We start from the raw sequence: 16,775 nt of genomic DNA, 5'->3' as shown, positions 1-16,775 counted from the left end.
TGGTACCTTGGTTTGTTCAGCCTTACATAACCTGCTTTCAGAAATCTATTAGGCTGCACCTCTGTGTTTTCCCTCCTACTTGTTTTTTCCTCTTCCTGTGTGTGTGTGTGTGTTTGTTTTGAGTGCGTAATAACTGAATCGTGATTGTCAGAAAGCCCCCACATCCTTAGCACTCACACACAAGCAGAGTTTTCCAGCTGGCAAATGCGTACTAATTCTCAGATCTGACAGGAGACCCCATGAATACATCTGTCTAGATTTGGTTCCCTTCATCTTTTCTTTAAATTTTTTTTTAAACATCCATGGATAGCTGGATCAATATTTTAACTAGGGCACGTTTGCTGGAGTAAAGTAAAAAAAAAAGATGCTTGGTATGTGTGATCACAACAGGGAAAGAAGGGTGGAAATTAGATCCTAATGTAGAGAAACATTTCAGGCAACTGTCATTCTAAATAGTTTTATTTGTAATTGTGGATAAAAGTTCTGTTTTTGTCAGAGGGTCAAAGGATGTGTTTCCATGGGTACTGCTTTGGAGTCCTCTCAGTAACAGATAATGAATCTCCAAGGTTCACTTAAGCATCGCTCACTCCTTTTTATCTAAGGTAATATTAGTTGAAAAAATTAAATCTGTATTGCTTCTGTTTTTTCAACAGAAAAAAACAACAACAAAGAAAAGAGATGAAATGATGCTCAAGCAATCTAACTGAATAATTACAGCACACTATTACTGCCTGGGTGCCATTAGGCTTTCACTCAAATGAAAATTGGGTATTGTTATGAAGGTGTGAGTCATCACTGCTGGAAGGCTCAGAGCAATGTTAGAAATAAGGTTGGAGAGGTGCTGGGAGATGAGTGGAAGCACACTAATAAAAACATTATTTGGCCAGAGAGAACAGCTAACAGAAGGTTATTATTGAAGTGCAGATTCTGACCACATCCTTCAGGGGGACTCGGCAGTGAATGCATCATCCGCAGCCGCTCATTCTCATTCTTCACACGCAGCCTCGTCTGAGTCAGGCAAAGCTCAGCTCATCAGCCTGTGTGGATGTTTGATCTATGGTCCACACTTCCGCTGTCTATATCACGCCTGTATATGTTCACATTTAGGATATTCATACATGTAAAATGGAGGATGAACAAGTCACTGCTATTGGAAACTCTCAGCACTTAATTTTCAGGTTTGAAATGTGGGATCCCATTCAAATTTGGACTGGAATGAGTTCCCTTTAACTCTGGTGTTGAATGTATAGAACAGGCACAGTGACTCAGCACTTACTTTAGGGGGGGATTTACAATTTGTTGAAGACGATGCTCAATGACAACAGTGTCAGAATCCTCTCACCTGTGAAGGAGAAAAACGACAGGGATTGCTCAGTGGTTTAAAGTTTTTGTATTTCATTTGTAAAAAGGTTCTAGAGTCTTTCAGAATATGCTGATTTTATTTTTATTATTATCTCATTAGTTTAAAACAGGGACAATGTACAATAAACACTGGCCTCAAGAGGAAAGATGAATTAGCACCAGAGCTACCAGGTTGTAGCTCTGGTGCTAATTTCCACATGGAGTCCCCAACCCAGCTGGGTATTTTTTATTTTTTTTAAAATGAGGAATGCATAAAAACAGTCGGACACTATTCAGTAAGTATAGTTCACAATTAAAAAGCCATCAAATATAAAGTCCAATAGCATTCAAACAAAACTCCCATGATCCATACTGAGCAGGACATCACAGTTGTGGCACATATGTAGCAATATGTGGTTTAATGCCCATGTTATGGGCAAATACACGCGACCTAAGCCCTCTAGACATACTTTGCAGTATCACAGTATTTTCAATAGCAGGCGATCACCTCCATGTCATCTTGAAGTATCCCATATAGATGCAGTTCTGACTGTGGCATTAAATGTTTATTGAAACCTGAGTTTTGGGTTTTCATTAGGTGGAGGCTATGACCATTTAAATTAATAAACATTCTGTTAGTAATATACTATATCTTTCTCTGTGTGTAAGCAATCAATATATGCATTACACTTAAAATTTTATCTACCGAAATAAATTAACTATTTGAAAACGTTCCAATCCATAACGATGTACCAGGACATAAACTGCAAGGCTAAGATTAATAATTAATCATATTTTTTCTTTTTTTTTCTGCCTCTGGAACAAACAAGGTTGAGATTTCTTCTCTTCAGCAGGGTGCCACGTGCGTAAAGTTTAAATTACAGAAAACTGCAGCCGTTTTCATTTCACTGAAGCCCAAACAGCCTTCCTGCACGTGCAGTGGCTCCCTCTTTGTCTGAGCAATCACTGCCAGCACATTCACAGGAAGGCACTTGAAGAGATGCCCCTGCCTACACGTGAAGAGGATTCACATTCCTGTTGTCTTCTCTTTATCCTTGAAACACACACCCACACAGACTCACCCTGAACCCAACCATTACCAGTACATGCCTAACCCTAAACCTAATCTAAACTTAACTTATCTCAACCTGAGTCCTAACCTCTAAACCCCAAACAGCTCTTCAGCAAATGGAGCCCAGACTTTGAATCCCATAAGGACCAGTGGGTCCCATAAGGACCTCCAGCTGATGAAAGTTCAGTTTTCTTTGCCACAACAAGAAATGATGCACCTTGGTAAATAATTTCACCTACAGAGCTGAAGACATGCCTTAATACAATGTAGATTGATTGTCATTTGTACCTACTTATTTTATGATTTTAGTCTTTCACAGACAGTTATCTCTTTAAAGTCAAACAAAAACGATACACATAATTTTATCTTGAACAGGAGGGAAAAGTTGCCAAAGATAATTTTATGCACCATACAGCTACATGTGATATTTTTTCATCTCATGTCAGTAATTTCCTCTAACATTCAGGTTGTCCAAAAGCAGAGTAAAAAACCGTGCAAAGAGAACATATAAGCTTAAAGAGTCTCCACAGAGTCTCAAGTAACCTTTCAATCAAGGCAAGGACACGTATTTTTTCTGCTAAAATACAAATAGAGTGAAACTGAACAGAAAATAAACCCTGTTCTCCAGCTGGGTTGGTTGTCATCAAGACTTTTCAGGAGCTTCCATGAATTCAACCACGGGGTGGAAACGTCAGCAATTCGGCACCTTGTGTGTTTTAACGCCGTGTTTGTTGACAGACCAACAATCAGGCAGTAATTCACAGGAGCTCAGTGAGACCCTCCTGCAGAGATAAAATCTGGGCTGCAATGCTCTGTCACGCAACTGCAGCTGTGCTCAGACGTTTACATACGACTGCAGTATTTCTTTTTGTTTTTGTTCGTATTTAATCTTTTTTTTTTAAACAGACAAAGAAAACATTTCTTACGTTAGTTATTGGTTGAATTAAGCTATTTATTATCAAACAATAACTGCCCTGAACCATTATAACAATAAGATAGTTTTTAATGTTTTATTGTAAAGCCTCCAGGTCTTGTAAAATGTTGCCTTCATATGTCGCATGTTTGAGATCTTCCCAAAGTGTTTCAGTGATATTAAGATCAGGAGACAGAGATAGTTCACTTTTTCCTGCTATCACAAGTGTTAACATTTTAACAAGTAATTTTCACCTTTTAACAAAACCTTTACTTTGTCTATTTGTACAATAGTTTGACTGTGAGCCTCTTCCTGCAATCAGGATATTCTTGGCTTTTACATACACAATAGCACAGATTTGAACCAGTTTCAGCATTCTTTAAAATACAAAAAAAACAAAACAGTCATCATATTCCACATTTTCAGATTTAAAAAGAAATATGTCAAAGAAACATGCAGGCAAAATGGGAAAATAATAATAATAATAAAATCCCATTAGGACTTTATGGGATTTTTGGGCTGAGAAGTGGCTATGCCTCTTCACAACCACTAGAGGGCAATGCGTGCTCACAAAGTTGCATGCTGGAAGCTGGTTGAGGCTTTTCTCTGTTTCCTCACGAGTTAAAATGTCTGGTTTCTTCATTTTCATTTCTTGCTTCAAAACTTTGCGCACATTGCAGGAAATATCTACCAGCAGCTCTGTTGCAGTGAACCAGAACACAGTGAAATTAATTATTGTGTTGCAGTGAAATAATTTGGGAAGAAAACAGGAGGATAAAAGGTAAAGAGCAATCTAAATAGGCTGATATAGTCCTTTAAAAAAAAAAAAAAAAAAAAAAAAAGAATGTGTCCAAATTTCTCCTCAAACCATAATTGAGGAAACGGCTGAATGGACCAGGTGACTGTCACTCAAGGTCTGCAGGAAGCTTTTCTTAGAAAAACAGAAAATATAGGTTCTACTCAGGTTTTCATGTACATCACTGACAAAAATTGCTGCAACGTTCTCAGATAAATCTCAAGTTTTAATTGAAAAGCAGTACAATTGTGGAGACCAAGATTTCTTGTCTTTATCTGGCTTATAAGCACGGTGGTGACCTGGAATGTTAAGTTTCAGTTTTGCTTTCGCAAGATCGAGCAGGTTTGGTGTAATAAGTTTCATTTCTCTTTGCTTTAGTTTGGGGCACTTCAGATCTGAAATCACTGAAGCCTGTCGTGGTAAGCTATTTGAAATTCTCAGCTTTTTATTCATTTGTGCTAAATAGACTGAGTGGTAGGTTGGAACACATTTTGATGTCTTGTTTATGGTGGAGGGAAACTGATGAGGAACAAATATTATGCGAGGAGAGACACTCAGACCGGATAAGAAGATACAAGAAAGTTTAGAAAAATCAAAGACTTTACTGATTTTCTGCAGCTGGTCACCGTTTACAATGTCTACAGTGTCTGTAGAAAAGGGTTTCATATTTGTCTTGAACTGCAACACAGACGCTGCATCTGGATGTAACACATCTGGATTTTAATTTTATACACCTGAGCAAGAATGCAAACATCCAGCAAACTTAATGAGTTTGTTAATCGAAGTATTTAAATGTAAATAATTTTTGTTGGCAAACCCTTATATTGGAGAGATGTTGTCTGTTTATTTCATACATGTGTCTTACCGATCAGGGAACACCAGTGCTGGATTGTTTCAGTTTCCCAGTACAGCCCATGATGTGTCCTTTTTAATGCAAGCCTGAAGAGTGTTTTGCTATGTCATCAATTTTCAAAGGCCTAATGAAATTGCGATTGTGTTCAATTTCTAATTTTATATAACTGTGTTTTGACAGAAACTGGTGATCCTGTGATGTTGAACGGGAAGGCTTGGAACCGAGCTTGGCTCCACCTTTTGGTGCTTGCATTATGTGGACTCATGGCTCACTGCCAGCCTCAAAGCAAAGGTGAGATTAAAATAACACGCTGTGTTCAACCTGCACAGAATACAACAGTATTACAATACACAGTAAGAGACAAATGATTAAACCAGTTGTTTAAAGTAATCTCTAAACTTCATTTCTTTACATGGATTAAAAAAAATTGCAAGAAAAAAAAAAGCCATGGCCTTCGTTTGAATTTTGATGTCAAAACCATTAACATAACAACTGCTGATGCAGAATAAGTAATGTACATGTTAATCTAAAACAATTATATTGTGAAAATATGTTTTGCTAGCATATTTTAGGATGTGAAGTAAATTGCCTGTACAGATGTTGTTTACATAAATAGCTGAAAAGCATTCTGTAACACTGACAAACTGGAGAATTTTCTGAATTTTTTTCTCAGGCTTTTCAAGGCAGCGGACTCTCTTTTTGGTTGGAAAAACTGGCTCTGGAAAGAGTGCATCAGGAAACACCATCTTGGGCCACTCTGTCTTTAGAGAGGACGCCTCGGCTGAATCGGTGACGAAAACCTGCGAGAGACGAGAGCGACTGGAAGGAGACGAGAACCTCGTGGTGGTCGACTCCCCGGGAATATTTGACACAGATAAAACACAAGTACAAATCAAAGAAAAGATTGAGGAGTGTGTTAAGCTGTCAGTTCCTGGGCCTCATGCGTTTCTGTTAGTGATGAACTTAAAGTCGAGATTCACGAAAGAGGAAAAGGACACTGTGAAGTGGATCCAGGATAACTTTGGCTCTGCTGCTGCTGCGTACACCATAGTCCTGTTCACTCATGCTGATTTGCTCAAAGGTAAATCTGTTGAGGACTATGTGGCAGAAAGCAAAGACCTACAAACTCTAATACAGCAGTGTGGAGGAAGATACCACTCGTTAATCAATGGGCAGAGTTTAGACAGAAAGCAGGTCACAGAACTTCTGGATAAAGTAGATGAGATGGTTGAAATAAATGGGGGAGAGCATTACACCAATCGTATGTACAGAAAAGCCCAGAGAGAACTGCAGGAGGAAGAGTTAAGGGCATGGAGGCAGGAATATGAGAGGATAAAGGCAGAAAATAAAAGGTGTGAAGAAGAGGAACGAGAGGAAAGACAGAAGAGAGAGAGCAAGAAAAACAATCTTTTTTGGTGTAATGCAGTAAATATTGGTTCCAAATTACTTGTGCTTCTTTATGGAAATCCCTACATTCTTGCAGCAGACATTGCACTTGATCTTTTTGTAGACAAATGTGAAGTTGTTAACTATTTGAAGGACTAGGAACTGTAACAAAATGAGACAACATATCACTACGAGGCACAACAATGATCGAACTATTTAGTCAGTACACTGGTAGCCAACAGTTCCTAATCTACAGAAAACAAGGAAATCAAATCCTGGGACTTTTATTTTCTATATCTGAATAATTCAGGCTTTGTTTGGATTTTCACCTTGGATTTTCTTACTATTTTGTGCATGTGAACACTTTTTTTGTTAACATAACACGTTACTGCTCTTATAAGTGATGCACAGTTGAAGCTCTGCTGTAGAGATTTATTTTCCTCACAGAAACACAAGTTCAACAACTTAAAGACAGATTTGGTACATCTCTTTTTGATCATGCCTGACTTAATCGTAATTATGTGAAAATGCAAAAAAAAAGAGTCAGGACTGACTGTATGTAACCTTTGTGTTTTCCTTCAGTTAATCATTTTAAGATATTGTGATGAAAAAAACATTCTAATTGTAATCAAGTGGCTCTATTTGAACTTTCCATTCAAAAGGATTGACTTTTCTTGAAGTTTCTTAGTTTTGTTTCAAGATTTTTTTTTTTTTAATCTTTCGTGTTAAGGGTTTGATCTGAAAGAACAATTCCTGTTTTAAAAATTTGGAGTTGCATTTCATTTAATTCAACGGTTTTTCTTTTAATAAATGCTTACTTGAATATGCTTTTCACAATTTCTTTTAATTTAATCATTTTCTGATTTCATTTCAGATTGAATTTGATCCTATACGGGGGGAACAATACTTAACACACCTGTTTAGAATTGCATTTGAAATGTGATATGTAACAATGTATTGTTTATTCTATGTTGGGAAATAAATGTTTGGCCGTTGAACTGGACCGTTCAATAAGCAGCTTCACAAATCCTTTTTTTAATTAACAGTACATCACAAAGACACATTAAAACAAACCATTATTTTGGCTTTTTTTCTATTCTTCGTCTTTTCTTTCTCCCTAAGGGATAAATGCTTTTTTGAAACATAGTTTTGCTAACTTATCCTCTTCTGGAGCTTTGGCCTTTTGGATGTGCTCTGCACACGGCAGCTCAGTTTACCGGCGAAGCGACAACCAGGCGCCAGGACGACCCCGAGAGCAATTTAAAATAATGATGTCCACATACATTATCAAATATATATTATTGTACAAACAAATTTATTCATGCTGAAATTGTATGTTTTTGTTATTATAATAACATAGAAAGCATTACTAAAAATATATATATATATCAGTTCCACTGAGGGGACCCCTTGATGGCCCTGGGGCCCTAAGCAAACTGCTTAGTGTGCATAAGCAAACTAACTAATTAAGGAAACTGCTTAGTTTGCTTTGTTTGCTTGCTTAGTTTGCATAGCTGCCGCTTATATGCAAACTAAGCAGTTGGTGTTGGTGATCAAACTACAAATAATAGTGGGGATTTCCAGAGAACGACAATATGGTAGGTGGAGGGGTTAATTATTTTCATCTTAATGTGAGCAGTCAAAGTAATTGCCCAGGGGGCAGAGACCGTAGTCACAAGGAATGTTAAGTTTCAGTTTTGATTCCACGGTGTAGTGTGTAAAGTGAAACAGCTTTTCATGTCTCTTTGGTTGAGAGACCCGAAGCCACTGAAGCCTGTTGTGGTGAGCTACATGATATTCTCAGCTTTCTAATCAGTTTTGCTAAATAGACCAAATGGCAGGAGGGAACATACTTCATGGTGGAGGAACATGGATAAGGAACTAGTATTATGAATGTAAAGACACTTTAACTGGTGAAGCAAATGAAGAAAGGTTGGGATTTTACTGTTTGTCTGCAGCTGGTCACAATTTAAATTTTAGTCAAAGGGGCTTGTACATGTTTTAGCGGATGGTAAAACAGTGGTGTTAACTGTACTTGATCTGGACAGGTAACCTGCATGTTTTGACAACTTGCGATCCTGATTTAACCTTTTTTTTGCATTTGATAAAAACAGTTTTTTCTTAGCATTTCAGTAAATATTCGTGACTTTAACCAAAAGGCAGAAAGTGTAACTTCTTATTTCGTAGTATTATCGATGTACATAAGCCGAATGGGTGTGCTGGATTGCAGTCCCACTGGTATGCCTGGCAGTAGAAATATTGTTTTAGTTTTTACACAACCTGGGCAAGAAGGTGGACAGAAGTGATAGATGGTTTCAGTTTCCTAGTCAAGAGAACAGCCCATTACATCGTTAAACAACCTCATGAAAACAACAAAAAACATAACGTCTCTTTTTTTTATATACAGACATAAAAATAGTTCTGAAACTTCAACACGGTTCAAATGTCTAATTAAACTCTCTATTTGAAACGCAAAGTTTTATTTATTTGTTTTTTGATAGAAGCCGGTGATCCAATGATGTTGGCCCAGAAGGCTTGGAGACGAGTTTGGCGCCACCTTGTGGTGTTCGTATTGTGTGAACTCATGACTCGCTGCCAATCTCACAGCACAGGTATGAGACTCACATACATCACAGCCCAGCACACTAAGCTTAACCTGCACAAAATGAAGAAGGATTTTAACATATGGTAGGAGACAAACAACAGCACCACACTTTTAAAGTGACGTCAAAACTTCATTCCTTCACACAAGGAAGCGAACGCCTCAAAGGAAAGGCGTAAACATGAGAAAAAAATGGCCTGGTCAAGATCTTCTTTTGAATTTTGATGTTCAAAAAACATTTTTTATCAACAAATGCAGAATTGGCCTTTTCACTAAGAGCACTGTACATCAAAAAAGAAAATTAAAATTGTGAAATTATGGCTTTGAGAAGCTTATAGATTTTATTGATTAATCACATGCATAGTGAAATATTTCCAGCCTTTATTAGTTCAAATGTGTGCATTGCAAAATCACAAAGCCTTACCAAGTTTTTTTAGTCTCGGTTTTAGTGCAAACATCTCATTACACTTGAAATAAGTCAAACCTAACTTACAAGTTTGAAAGACACAGGGGTTTGTTTTAAGTAAATAATTCCTTAATTTTGGTGAAAAAGTAGGTTTTCCATTGGAAGATACATTTACATACAAAAGTACTATTTTCCCAAATACTATTTTTAAGATTAAAAATACTATTTGCTTTGTAAGATGATATGCACTACTAAAAATGTATGCAGCTATTGTTCATATATTTGGTTAAAACTGTAGAAGCTTATAACATGGCCAACATTGAGAATTTTCTGAATCTTTTTCTCAGGCTTTTCAAGGCAGCGGACTCTCTTTTTGGTTGGAAAAACTGGCTCTGGAAAGAGTGCATCAGGAAACACCATCTTGGGCCACTCTGTCTTTAGAGACGCCTCGGCTGAATCGGTGACGAAAACCTGCGAGAGACGAGAGCGACTGGAAGGAGACGAGAACCTCGTGGTGGTCGACTCCCCGGGAATATTTGACACAGATAAAACACAAGTACAAATCAAAGAAAAGATTGAGGAGTGTGTTGAGCTGTCAGTTCCTGGGCCTCATGCGTTTCTGTTAGTGATAAGCTTAAAGTCGAGATTCACGAAAGAGGAAAAGGACACTGTGAAGTGGATCCAGGATAACTTTGGCTCTGCTGCTGCTGCGTACACCATAGTCCTGTTCACTCATGCTGATTTGCTCAGAGGTAAATCTGTTGAGGACTATGTGGCAGAAAGCAAAGACCTACAAACTCTAATACAGCAGTGTGGAGGAAGATACCACTCGTTAATCAATGGGCAGAGTTCAGACAGAAAGCAGGTCACAGAACTTCTGGATAAAATAGATGAGATGGTTGAAATAAATGGGGGAGAGCATTACACCAATCGTATGTACAGAAAAGCCCAGAGAGAACTGGAAGAGGAGGAAGAGTTAAGGGCATGGTTCGAGGAATACAAAAAAACAAAAAAGGCAGAGGGGCATGGGTGTAAATCTAAGTGTGAAGAAGATAAACAGGAGGCAAGAAACCAGAAGGAGAGGAAGAAAAAACTTCATTTATGGTGTAGAGTATTAAAAATGTTTTCCAAAGGAATGAAGTTTGTAAAAAATAAGTACTTTACAGCAATGGGAAAGGTTGTTGGTTTTGTCGTTGAAGACTGTGAACTTTTTGAGAATGTGTTTCCTTAAATCAGTGAGAAATGTGACAAAATGAACCGACAAATCACAACCATGAATGGATGAATACACTGGTGACAATGTCTAAATATCTTCTACAGAAAACAAAGACCCAGAATCCAATCTTTTGTCAATCTCAGTTTAGGTTTTGTATTTTGGTTCTCTGATTCTTCATATTGTGATTGTTTGGTTTTTATTTTGGCAATTGAAATCTGAAATCATCAGCATAACAAAGCTCTGCTCTTGTTTCCTGATACAACTCATGCACAGTTTACGCTTTCTGCAGACATTTATTTACATTTAATTTGTCCAACAGCAGGTCTGAAAAATGTCTGTCGTAACAAAAACTGTTGTTTTATTGATGTTTTATTTAAATGTATTACTTTTTCATCTGAAAAGTCTAATTGTAACCTTTTGCTGTTGCCTCTATGAGTAAAACAGCGTCAACGTTAAACTTATTTATGAAGCACATTTCCAACAGCTGGTGCTGCACAAGGTGCAATTAAGGATAAGTAAAATACATGACAATTATACAATCACAGATCAAAAGTTAAAAATATAGCATTGCATGTGTGAAATTGAGAATCATGTCTGTTTAACAATTTCCAAACCTCAAAATTAAAACTAAATCTGTAAGTGACCAACAAAATGAAAATATGTCACTTTTAATAACTGTAATTAAGTGCAAATAGTAAAAATTGTGTAACTTCTCTTCATATTTATGTCACTTTTCCATTTAAACACCATCAGAGGATGAGGCCATCAAGTGGTTTTAATTTAACTTTCTGTTCAAAATAATTTTCTTGCATAAAAATGTCTCAAGATTAAAACTGTAAAATTTGTTTTACTTCAATTTCCTTCTGTTTTGTTTGAAGGGTTTGTTTCTTCTACGTTTTATAGGTTTAATCAGAAAGTTGCATGGGGCGGTTGCTTTGTTTTGAAAGCTTTGAAAGGATTTGTCTAATTTTGCTGGATTTTGTGTAATGCAAACCTCTGTTTGAATAAACGCTTCTTGAAACACGGTTTAAGTTTGTGTGAAACATTTCTGCTGAGTTCATTTTAAGCAACAAGAGCAAACAAGTCAAAACCTAAAGAACAGACATCAGGTTACATTTAGCTGCAGATTGGCTCACCTGCGTCCATCCAGGTGAGTCTAACAGGAACTGGCTTCCGATCATTTTACACCTGAGTCCCCAACCCTGGTGGTAACAACAGCCTTGAACATGTAATGTAATTTGGAATTTCGATGTACTTAAATTAAACTTTGTCACTAACTTCTAGCACAACAAATGTATTATATAATTTGTGGTTTGAAATCCAAACACCACAAAGACAAGCATTTTTGAATAAAGAAATAAATTATGATTAAAAGCAAAAAAAAACGTAAGTAGTGCAACCGAAGCCTAAACTCAACAATGCCTAAAGGTGAGAATTCTGTAAGGAAAACCCAAGAACTACATATGTGTCTCAAACCCATTACTGACAGCTTCTTGTTTCCATTCAACAACCCTTAGATGTCTGACTTGATGAAAGGAAACACTTCAGGATGATGTAAGCTCCGTTGAACAATTGCTCTTTTAGGGACCAGGAAGTGAGAAATGTCATGTGTTTATTGCCGAGATCCTCAACATTTCCTGTCACGTTACCGGTCTAGTTTATCAGACACCCTGAAGGGTGAATGAACTGAAAAGCTTGAGTTATGTGTTGTGAAAAATCTGGATTTTCAAAGTAAACATTACTAGATTCTGATTGGTGGAGGCGTCAACAATGGAGGGATGTGATGCGACCTGGAGACTGACTCTCCCCCCCATCGCCTCTTCAACAGATCTTACCAAACAAAAACTGCGAGAAAACCTAATGTTATTAAATAACTTGATTAAATCCGTGTTTCTTTTGCACATTAGCAAAACACTGCGGTCAAACCTTCACGTGATCACATTCGGTGCATTCAGAAAGCAACAGACGCGTTCTGCAAGCTTTCTCATATTCAGATGCAGCCCGATGACAATGGAAGGAAATGGGAAGCTCCCAGCACAAAGCCAAGACTTCCAGTAGTCTCCCTGAACGCCAATGTGAAGCTTTAGAGCAAATTCTTAAGCAATACTTCAGATCTGCTGGAACAAACTCGGTCACCCGGGACGAGGAAAAGGTGGATCCAAAGCGATGGCTGAAGGTAAGAGAAAAAACCTCAGATTTTGTTCGAGTCACCATTATGGAGCTTTTGACCAGGATCAGAGTGTTACACTGGGAGAAAGAAAACTCAAAAGGATCACAGAAAGAAATGTATTGCTTCATTACAAAGATTGCTTTCACTAATGATTTATTTGTTTTTATCTCATTGGTCATTTGTCCTAGAAATACAACTCAGAGAGAAGAAGCCGAGAACTTTGCCTCGGTCTGATGGGTGTGGTCTCTTTAACTTCGACGGTACGCTCCCTCAAACTTTACTTTCTGAAAAATCTCGTTAAATTCTAGTAATTACACATACTTTTATTAAAGTTTAATTCTTAAGCGTTTCTTATGATTGCTAATGTACTTTTTCAGCTTTGACCTGTTATGTTTCTACTGACATGTTGTGAGAAATTCCTTTTTTCTGATGTTTAGTCTCCAATGATACACAAAAAAATAGTGTTTACTGCTGTAATTTGATGACTTTGACATGAAGCAGCTGAGTTTTGTTTTTTCTGTATAAATTGAAATGACTTTAAATTATGAACAAAAATGTATGAGTGTATTTTTTTTTTTAATTTATCAGAAATATTCTTGTACTTTTTGCTTACATACTTAAGGCAAGGAATATAAATCTAACACAGTCATTTGGATAAATTTCTAATTGTAATCAAATAAAAATAACATTAAGCTTTAGTTAAAAACACATATGTTGAAAAAATAATTTAAAATAGACAATATGTAATTCAGAAAAAATTCAAAACAATATTTCTGCATGGATTGTTTGTTTATGTCTTATTTTTTTTGTATTGTGCCAGTGTTGTCTTGCACAATTGACAAGCAGCAGCAGCAGCAGCAGTTTTGTTTTAAGCTTGTACTACAGCCTCAATTATGACAGTATAAAAAATAAGCAATTGAAAAGCAGCAGGATGTGAAATTACAAAACAAACATATAAGAAGGATTTCAATTTTGAAAACTTAATCCAGTAGTAGAAACCATGCACATACATTTGGTGCCTAAATTTACTAACAGAAAAAAACTAAAATACTTTAATGAGATAAAAAAAAAAAATAGAGTAAAACTTGTAACTCAAGTCAAAGTCCACTTGATGTGTGTCCCTCTGTTACTTCCCATTTCCTGCAGCTGGTGATGTCAAAAGGTCAGGGAGCGTTGAGGATACAAAAGAGCAACCAAAAACAAAGGCGTTTGAAGACGTGACGCAAAAACACTCAAAAGATAAAAATTTACGTTAAAACGATGAAAACAGTCAGAGAAAATTAACTCTGGCATTCTCTAACAAAATATGTTGGTCCAAGTCTATTAACTTTCAAATGTTAGAAGCATCACTTTAGTATCTGTTCTTACTAAGTCTGTTGGAAACCAGTATACCAAAATGCTCTATGTGTCAGGCTGGCATTGGGTCTGTTATGTTTGCTTTCTTGTACTTTGTGTCCTTGCTTTGGCTGGCTTGTGTCAATTTGGTTTGAGCATAAAGACATTCATCAAAATATAAATGTGCAGCCTTGTAAGAAATCCAGTATTCAGCTCCTTAGCTTCTGCTACTGGCAAAACAAAAAAGAGTTTACTCTATTGATGTTCTACTGAAATAGCACAAAACTACCATCCTCATTTCAGCCATTTAACATGTTTTTCGTGCAAAGTATTAACGCTGATTTTCATCCACAGCTTTGGATTTGTCTGGAGGGTTAAGGATCGTCCTGGTCGGAAAGACTGGATCAGGGAAGAGTGCCACAGGAAACACTATCCTCGGCAGAGCTGCCTTCAAAGAAGATCCGAGCCCGGTCTCGGTGACCAAGCACTGCGAGACACAGAGCGGAGAGGTGGACGGGATCCCAGTCCAAGTGATCGACACTCCGGGCCTGTTTGACACAGGAATCACAGAGCAGGAACTGAAGTCCAGGATAGAAGAGTGCGTCAAGATGTCGGTTCCTGGGCCTCACGCTTTCCTTCTGGTGATCAGGCTCGGAGTCCGGTTCACCGAGGAGGAGAGGAACGCCGTGAAGTGGATCCAGGAAAACTTTGGCGACGACGCCTCCATGTACACCATCATGCTGTTTACCTGCAAGGATCAAGGCAAAGCAGACAATGCCCTGAAGGAGTGCAAGGAGCTCCGGAGACTTTCGATCACGTTTGGGCGCAGGTACCACGCCTTCAACAACAACGACGCAGATGACCGCGTGCAGGTCACAGAGCTCATCAACATGATCGGGGAAATGGTACAAGACAACGGAGGGAAGCACTACACGAACGAGATGTATGAGAAAGCCCAGAGGAAGCTAAGAGAGGAGGAGGAGCGCAGGAGGCAGGAAGAGAAGGAGAAGAAGGAAGAAGAGAGGAAGGTTTGGGACGAGGAGAGGGAGAAGCAGCAAAAGGAGCGAGAGAAGAAGAAGCAAGTTCGGAGGAAGAACATCCGCGTGGCCTCGGCTGCTGCGGTGGTGTTGGTGTTAGCCGGCGTTGTCATCGCCGTGGGGGCGAACACCACCGTGGCGCTGGCTCTAGGGGCTCCGACCCTCGTCCTGGGGGTTTTATGTGGTTTAGCTGCCATTTGGGTTTGGAAAGGAATAAAATGCAAAGCGAAGAAAAACAGCCCGGTGTAACTGACACAAAAAAATCATATCTGTCGGTAGTAATATTACCAATAAAGATCGGAGGCAGAATATCTTCCACAAAGTGAGCTCATATTGGTATGTAGGTCAAACCTTTTCTGGTTTTCAGAAAATGCTTCTCAAATGAACAAAGTAAAGCCTGACTGGAAAATGAATTTAAATTAGAAATATTATTTAGGTCAGGGGTGTCAAACTCATTTTTATTTGGGGTCATGTCAAGACCACAAATCTTCTCAAAGGGCCAATTGTGGCAGAATGTACTGAAAAAATAAAATCAAAAACTACCCTCTAATAAACTGTTAAAATATCAATAAATAGTTGTGTCTTTGATGAGTACTTCTTCAACTTAGATTGCATTTTTTCACAGTGATGTAACTAGGCGGTATACAGATAAAACCCTTTTGATTCGATTGATAGAATAATATTTTAGCACACAACCGTTATCTTGAAGGCACATAAATAGTTACGGCAGGCCAGATGTGTCCCACCAGCCATGAGTTTGACATGTGATTTAAAATGATCAGGAAGGCAGTGTTTTTCAGCAAATTAATTTAACTATTAAATTCACTTTTACACTTTTAAACAAACCTCTTCAGCTTACAGCCCTGAAATGACCCACAAGTGGATCATATTTGACCTTACCTGCAGATCTGGACAGCAAAGGTGTACCAAAATGATCTGTTACGGACATAATACTATTCTTGAAAGAAACTGAAAACCAAATACATTTTGTCCTTTGATGCAGTACAGCTTATAAAGTTATAAAACTTTTGATAAAATCAGAACTTGAACTACATGACAATTGATGATATAACCTGCAAGCTCTTTGTTTGTCTGAATTGTTTTCTCTTTTTCATTTGATTTATACAAACCACATAATTGATTCTTAATTTTACACTTTCAGACTTCTTGTTGATTTTCTGTGCAGGTGATCTGTTGCTCCTTAATTAAACTATGACCTGCCGCTGTTTCCTGTGCTGTATTATTAGCAACTTACAAGCGCAAAGGAAATGTAAAACAATGAAGGGAAAATCCTCTTGGTAGTTTTTTTTTTTTTTGTGGAAGCCTCTGAAACAAATCATAAACAGTTTGTTTCCCTCTCTTTCTGTCTCAGCTTGTAGCAAAAAGTACCAGGAGGGAAGAGAGTTAAAATGGGCAATATATGCACTAGATGGAAGAATACTAAAATAATAATAATAATAATATGCACATAAACATGCATTTTGTGTATTAGATCACATGTACAGATCAGGCTGTTTTACCAGCTTCAGTTTTGTGTTTTGGTTTTCTGTGGCGTTTCACCTCTGGATTCTAACAACAAGAAGTTTAAAGAATTAACAGATTAACTGTTAGTCGTTATCTGATTCGCACAAAACTGAAAACCAAAAGG

General features: G+C 37.7%; 3 protein-coding genes across 3 annotated transcripts; all 3 read left to right on the top strand.

Annotated features, from left to right (window-relative positions):
- Positions 1–4,515: 4,515 nt before the first annotated feature.
- LOC129367236 (GTPase IMAP family member 9-like) lies at positions 4,516–7,375 on the top strand. The gene is made up of 3 exons (XM_055041545.1): positions 4,516–4,541; positions 5,156–5,266; positions 5,649–7,375. The coding sequence occupies exons 2-3, from the start codon at positions 5,173–5,175 to the stop codon at positions 6,518–6,520; spliced, it is 966 nt and encodes a 321-aa protein (XP_054897520.1). The 5' UTR covers positions 4,516–4,541; positions 5,156–5,172; the 3' UTR covers positions 6,521–7,375.
- A 716-nt stretch (positions 7,376–8,091) lies between these two features.
- On the top strand, positions 8,092–11,602 carry LOC129367235 (GTPase IMAP family member 9-like). Its single transcript, XM_055041544.1, has 3 exons — positions 8,092–8,143; positions 8,863–8,973; positions 9,717–11,602. The coding sequence occupies exons 2-3, from the start codon at positions 8,877–8,879 to the stop codon at positions 10,598–10,600; spliced, it is 981 nt and encodes a 326-aa protein (XP_054897519.1). The 5' UTR covers positions 8,092–8,143; positions 8,863–8,876; the 3' UTR covers positions 10,601–11,602.
- An 850-nt stretch (positions 11,603–12,452) lies between these two features.
- LOC129367234 (GTPase IMAP family member 7-like) lies at positions 12,453–16,353 on the top strand. The gene is made up of 3 exons (XM_055041542.1): positions 12,453–12,761; positions 12,944–13,015; positions 14,445–16,353. Exons 1-3 carry the CDS (start codon positions 12,752–12,754, stop codon positions 15,374–15,376), a joined length of 1,014 nt encoding a protein of 337 aa, XP_054897517.1. The 5' UTR covers positions 12,453–12,751; the 3' UTR covers positions 15,377–16,353.
- The last annotated feature ends 422 nt before the right edge of the window (positions 16,354–16,775 follow it).

Source organism: Poeciliopsis prolifica, unplaced genomic scaffold, assembly GCF_027474105.1.
Source record: "Poeciliopsis prolifica strain line A6 unplaced genomic scaffold, Auburn_PproV2 SCAFFOLD016, whole genome shotgun sequence".
NCBI classification, from domain to species: domain Eukaryota; kingdom Metazoa; phylum Chordata; class Actinopteri; order Cyprinodontiformes; family Poeciliidae; genus Poeciliopsis; species Poeciliopsis prolifica.
Note: the sequence above shows the minus strand (reverse complement) of the source record. Positions and strands in the feature narration are given on the sequence as shown.

Coding starts and splice junctions, on each gene's coding strand:
- LOC129367236 (XM_055041545.1), top strand. CDS start 5,173: ATGTTGAACGGGAAGGCTTGGAACCGAGCTTGGCTCCACCTTTTGGTG. Junction 5,267..5,648: donor CTGCCAGCCTCAAAGCAAAG/GTGAGATTAAAA, acceptor TTTTTTTCTCAG/GCTTTTCAAGGCAGCGGACT.
- LOC129367235 (XM_055041544.1), top strand. CDS start 8,877: ATGATGTTGGCCCAGAAGGCTTGGAGACGAGTTTGGCGCCACCTTGTG. Junction 8,974..9,716: donor CTGCCAATCTCACAGCACAG/GTATGAGACTCA, acceptor TCTTTTTCTCAG/GCTTTTCAAGGCAGCGGACT.
- LOC129367234 (XM_055041542.1), top strand. Junction 13,016..14,444: donor TGGTCTCTTTAACTTCGACG/GTACGCTCCCTC, acceptor TTTCATCCACAG/CTTTGGATTTGTCTGGAGGG.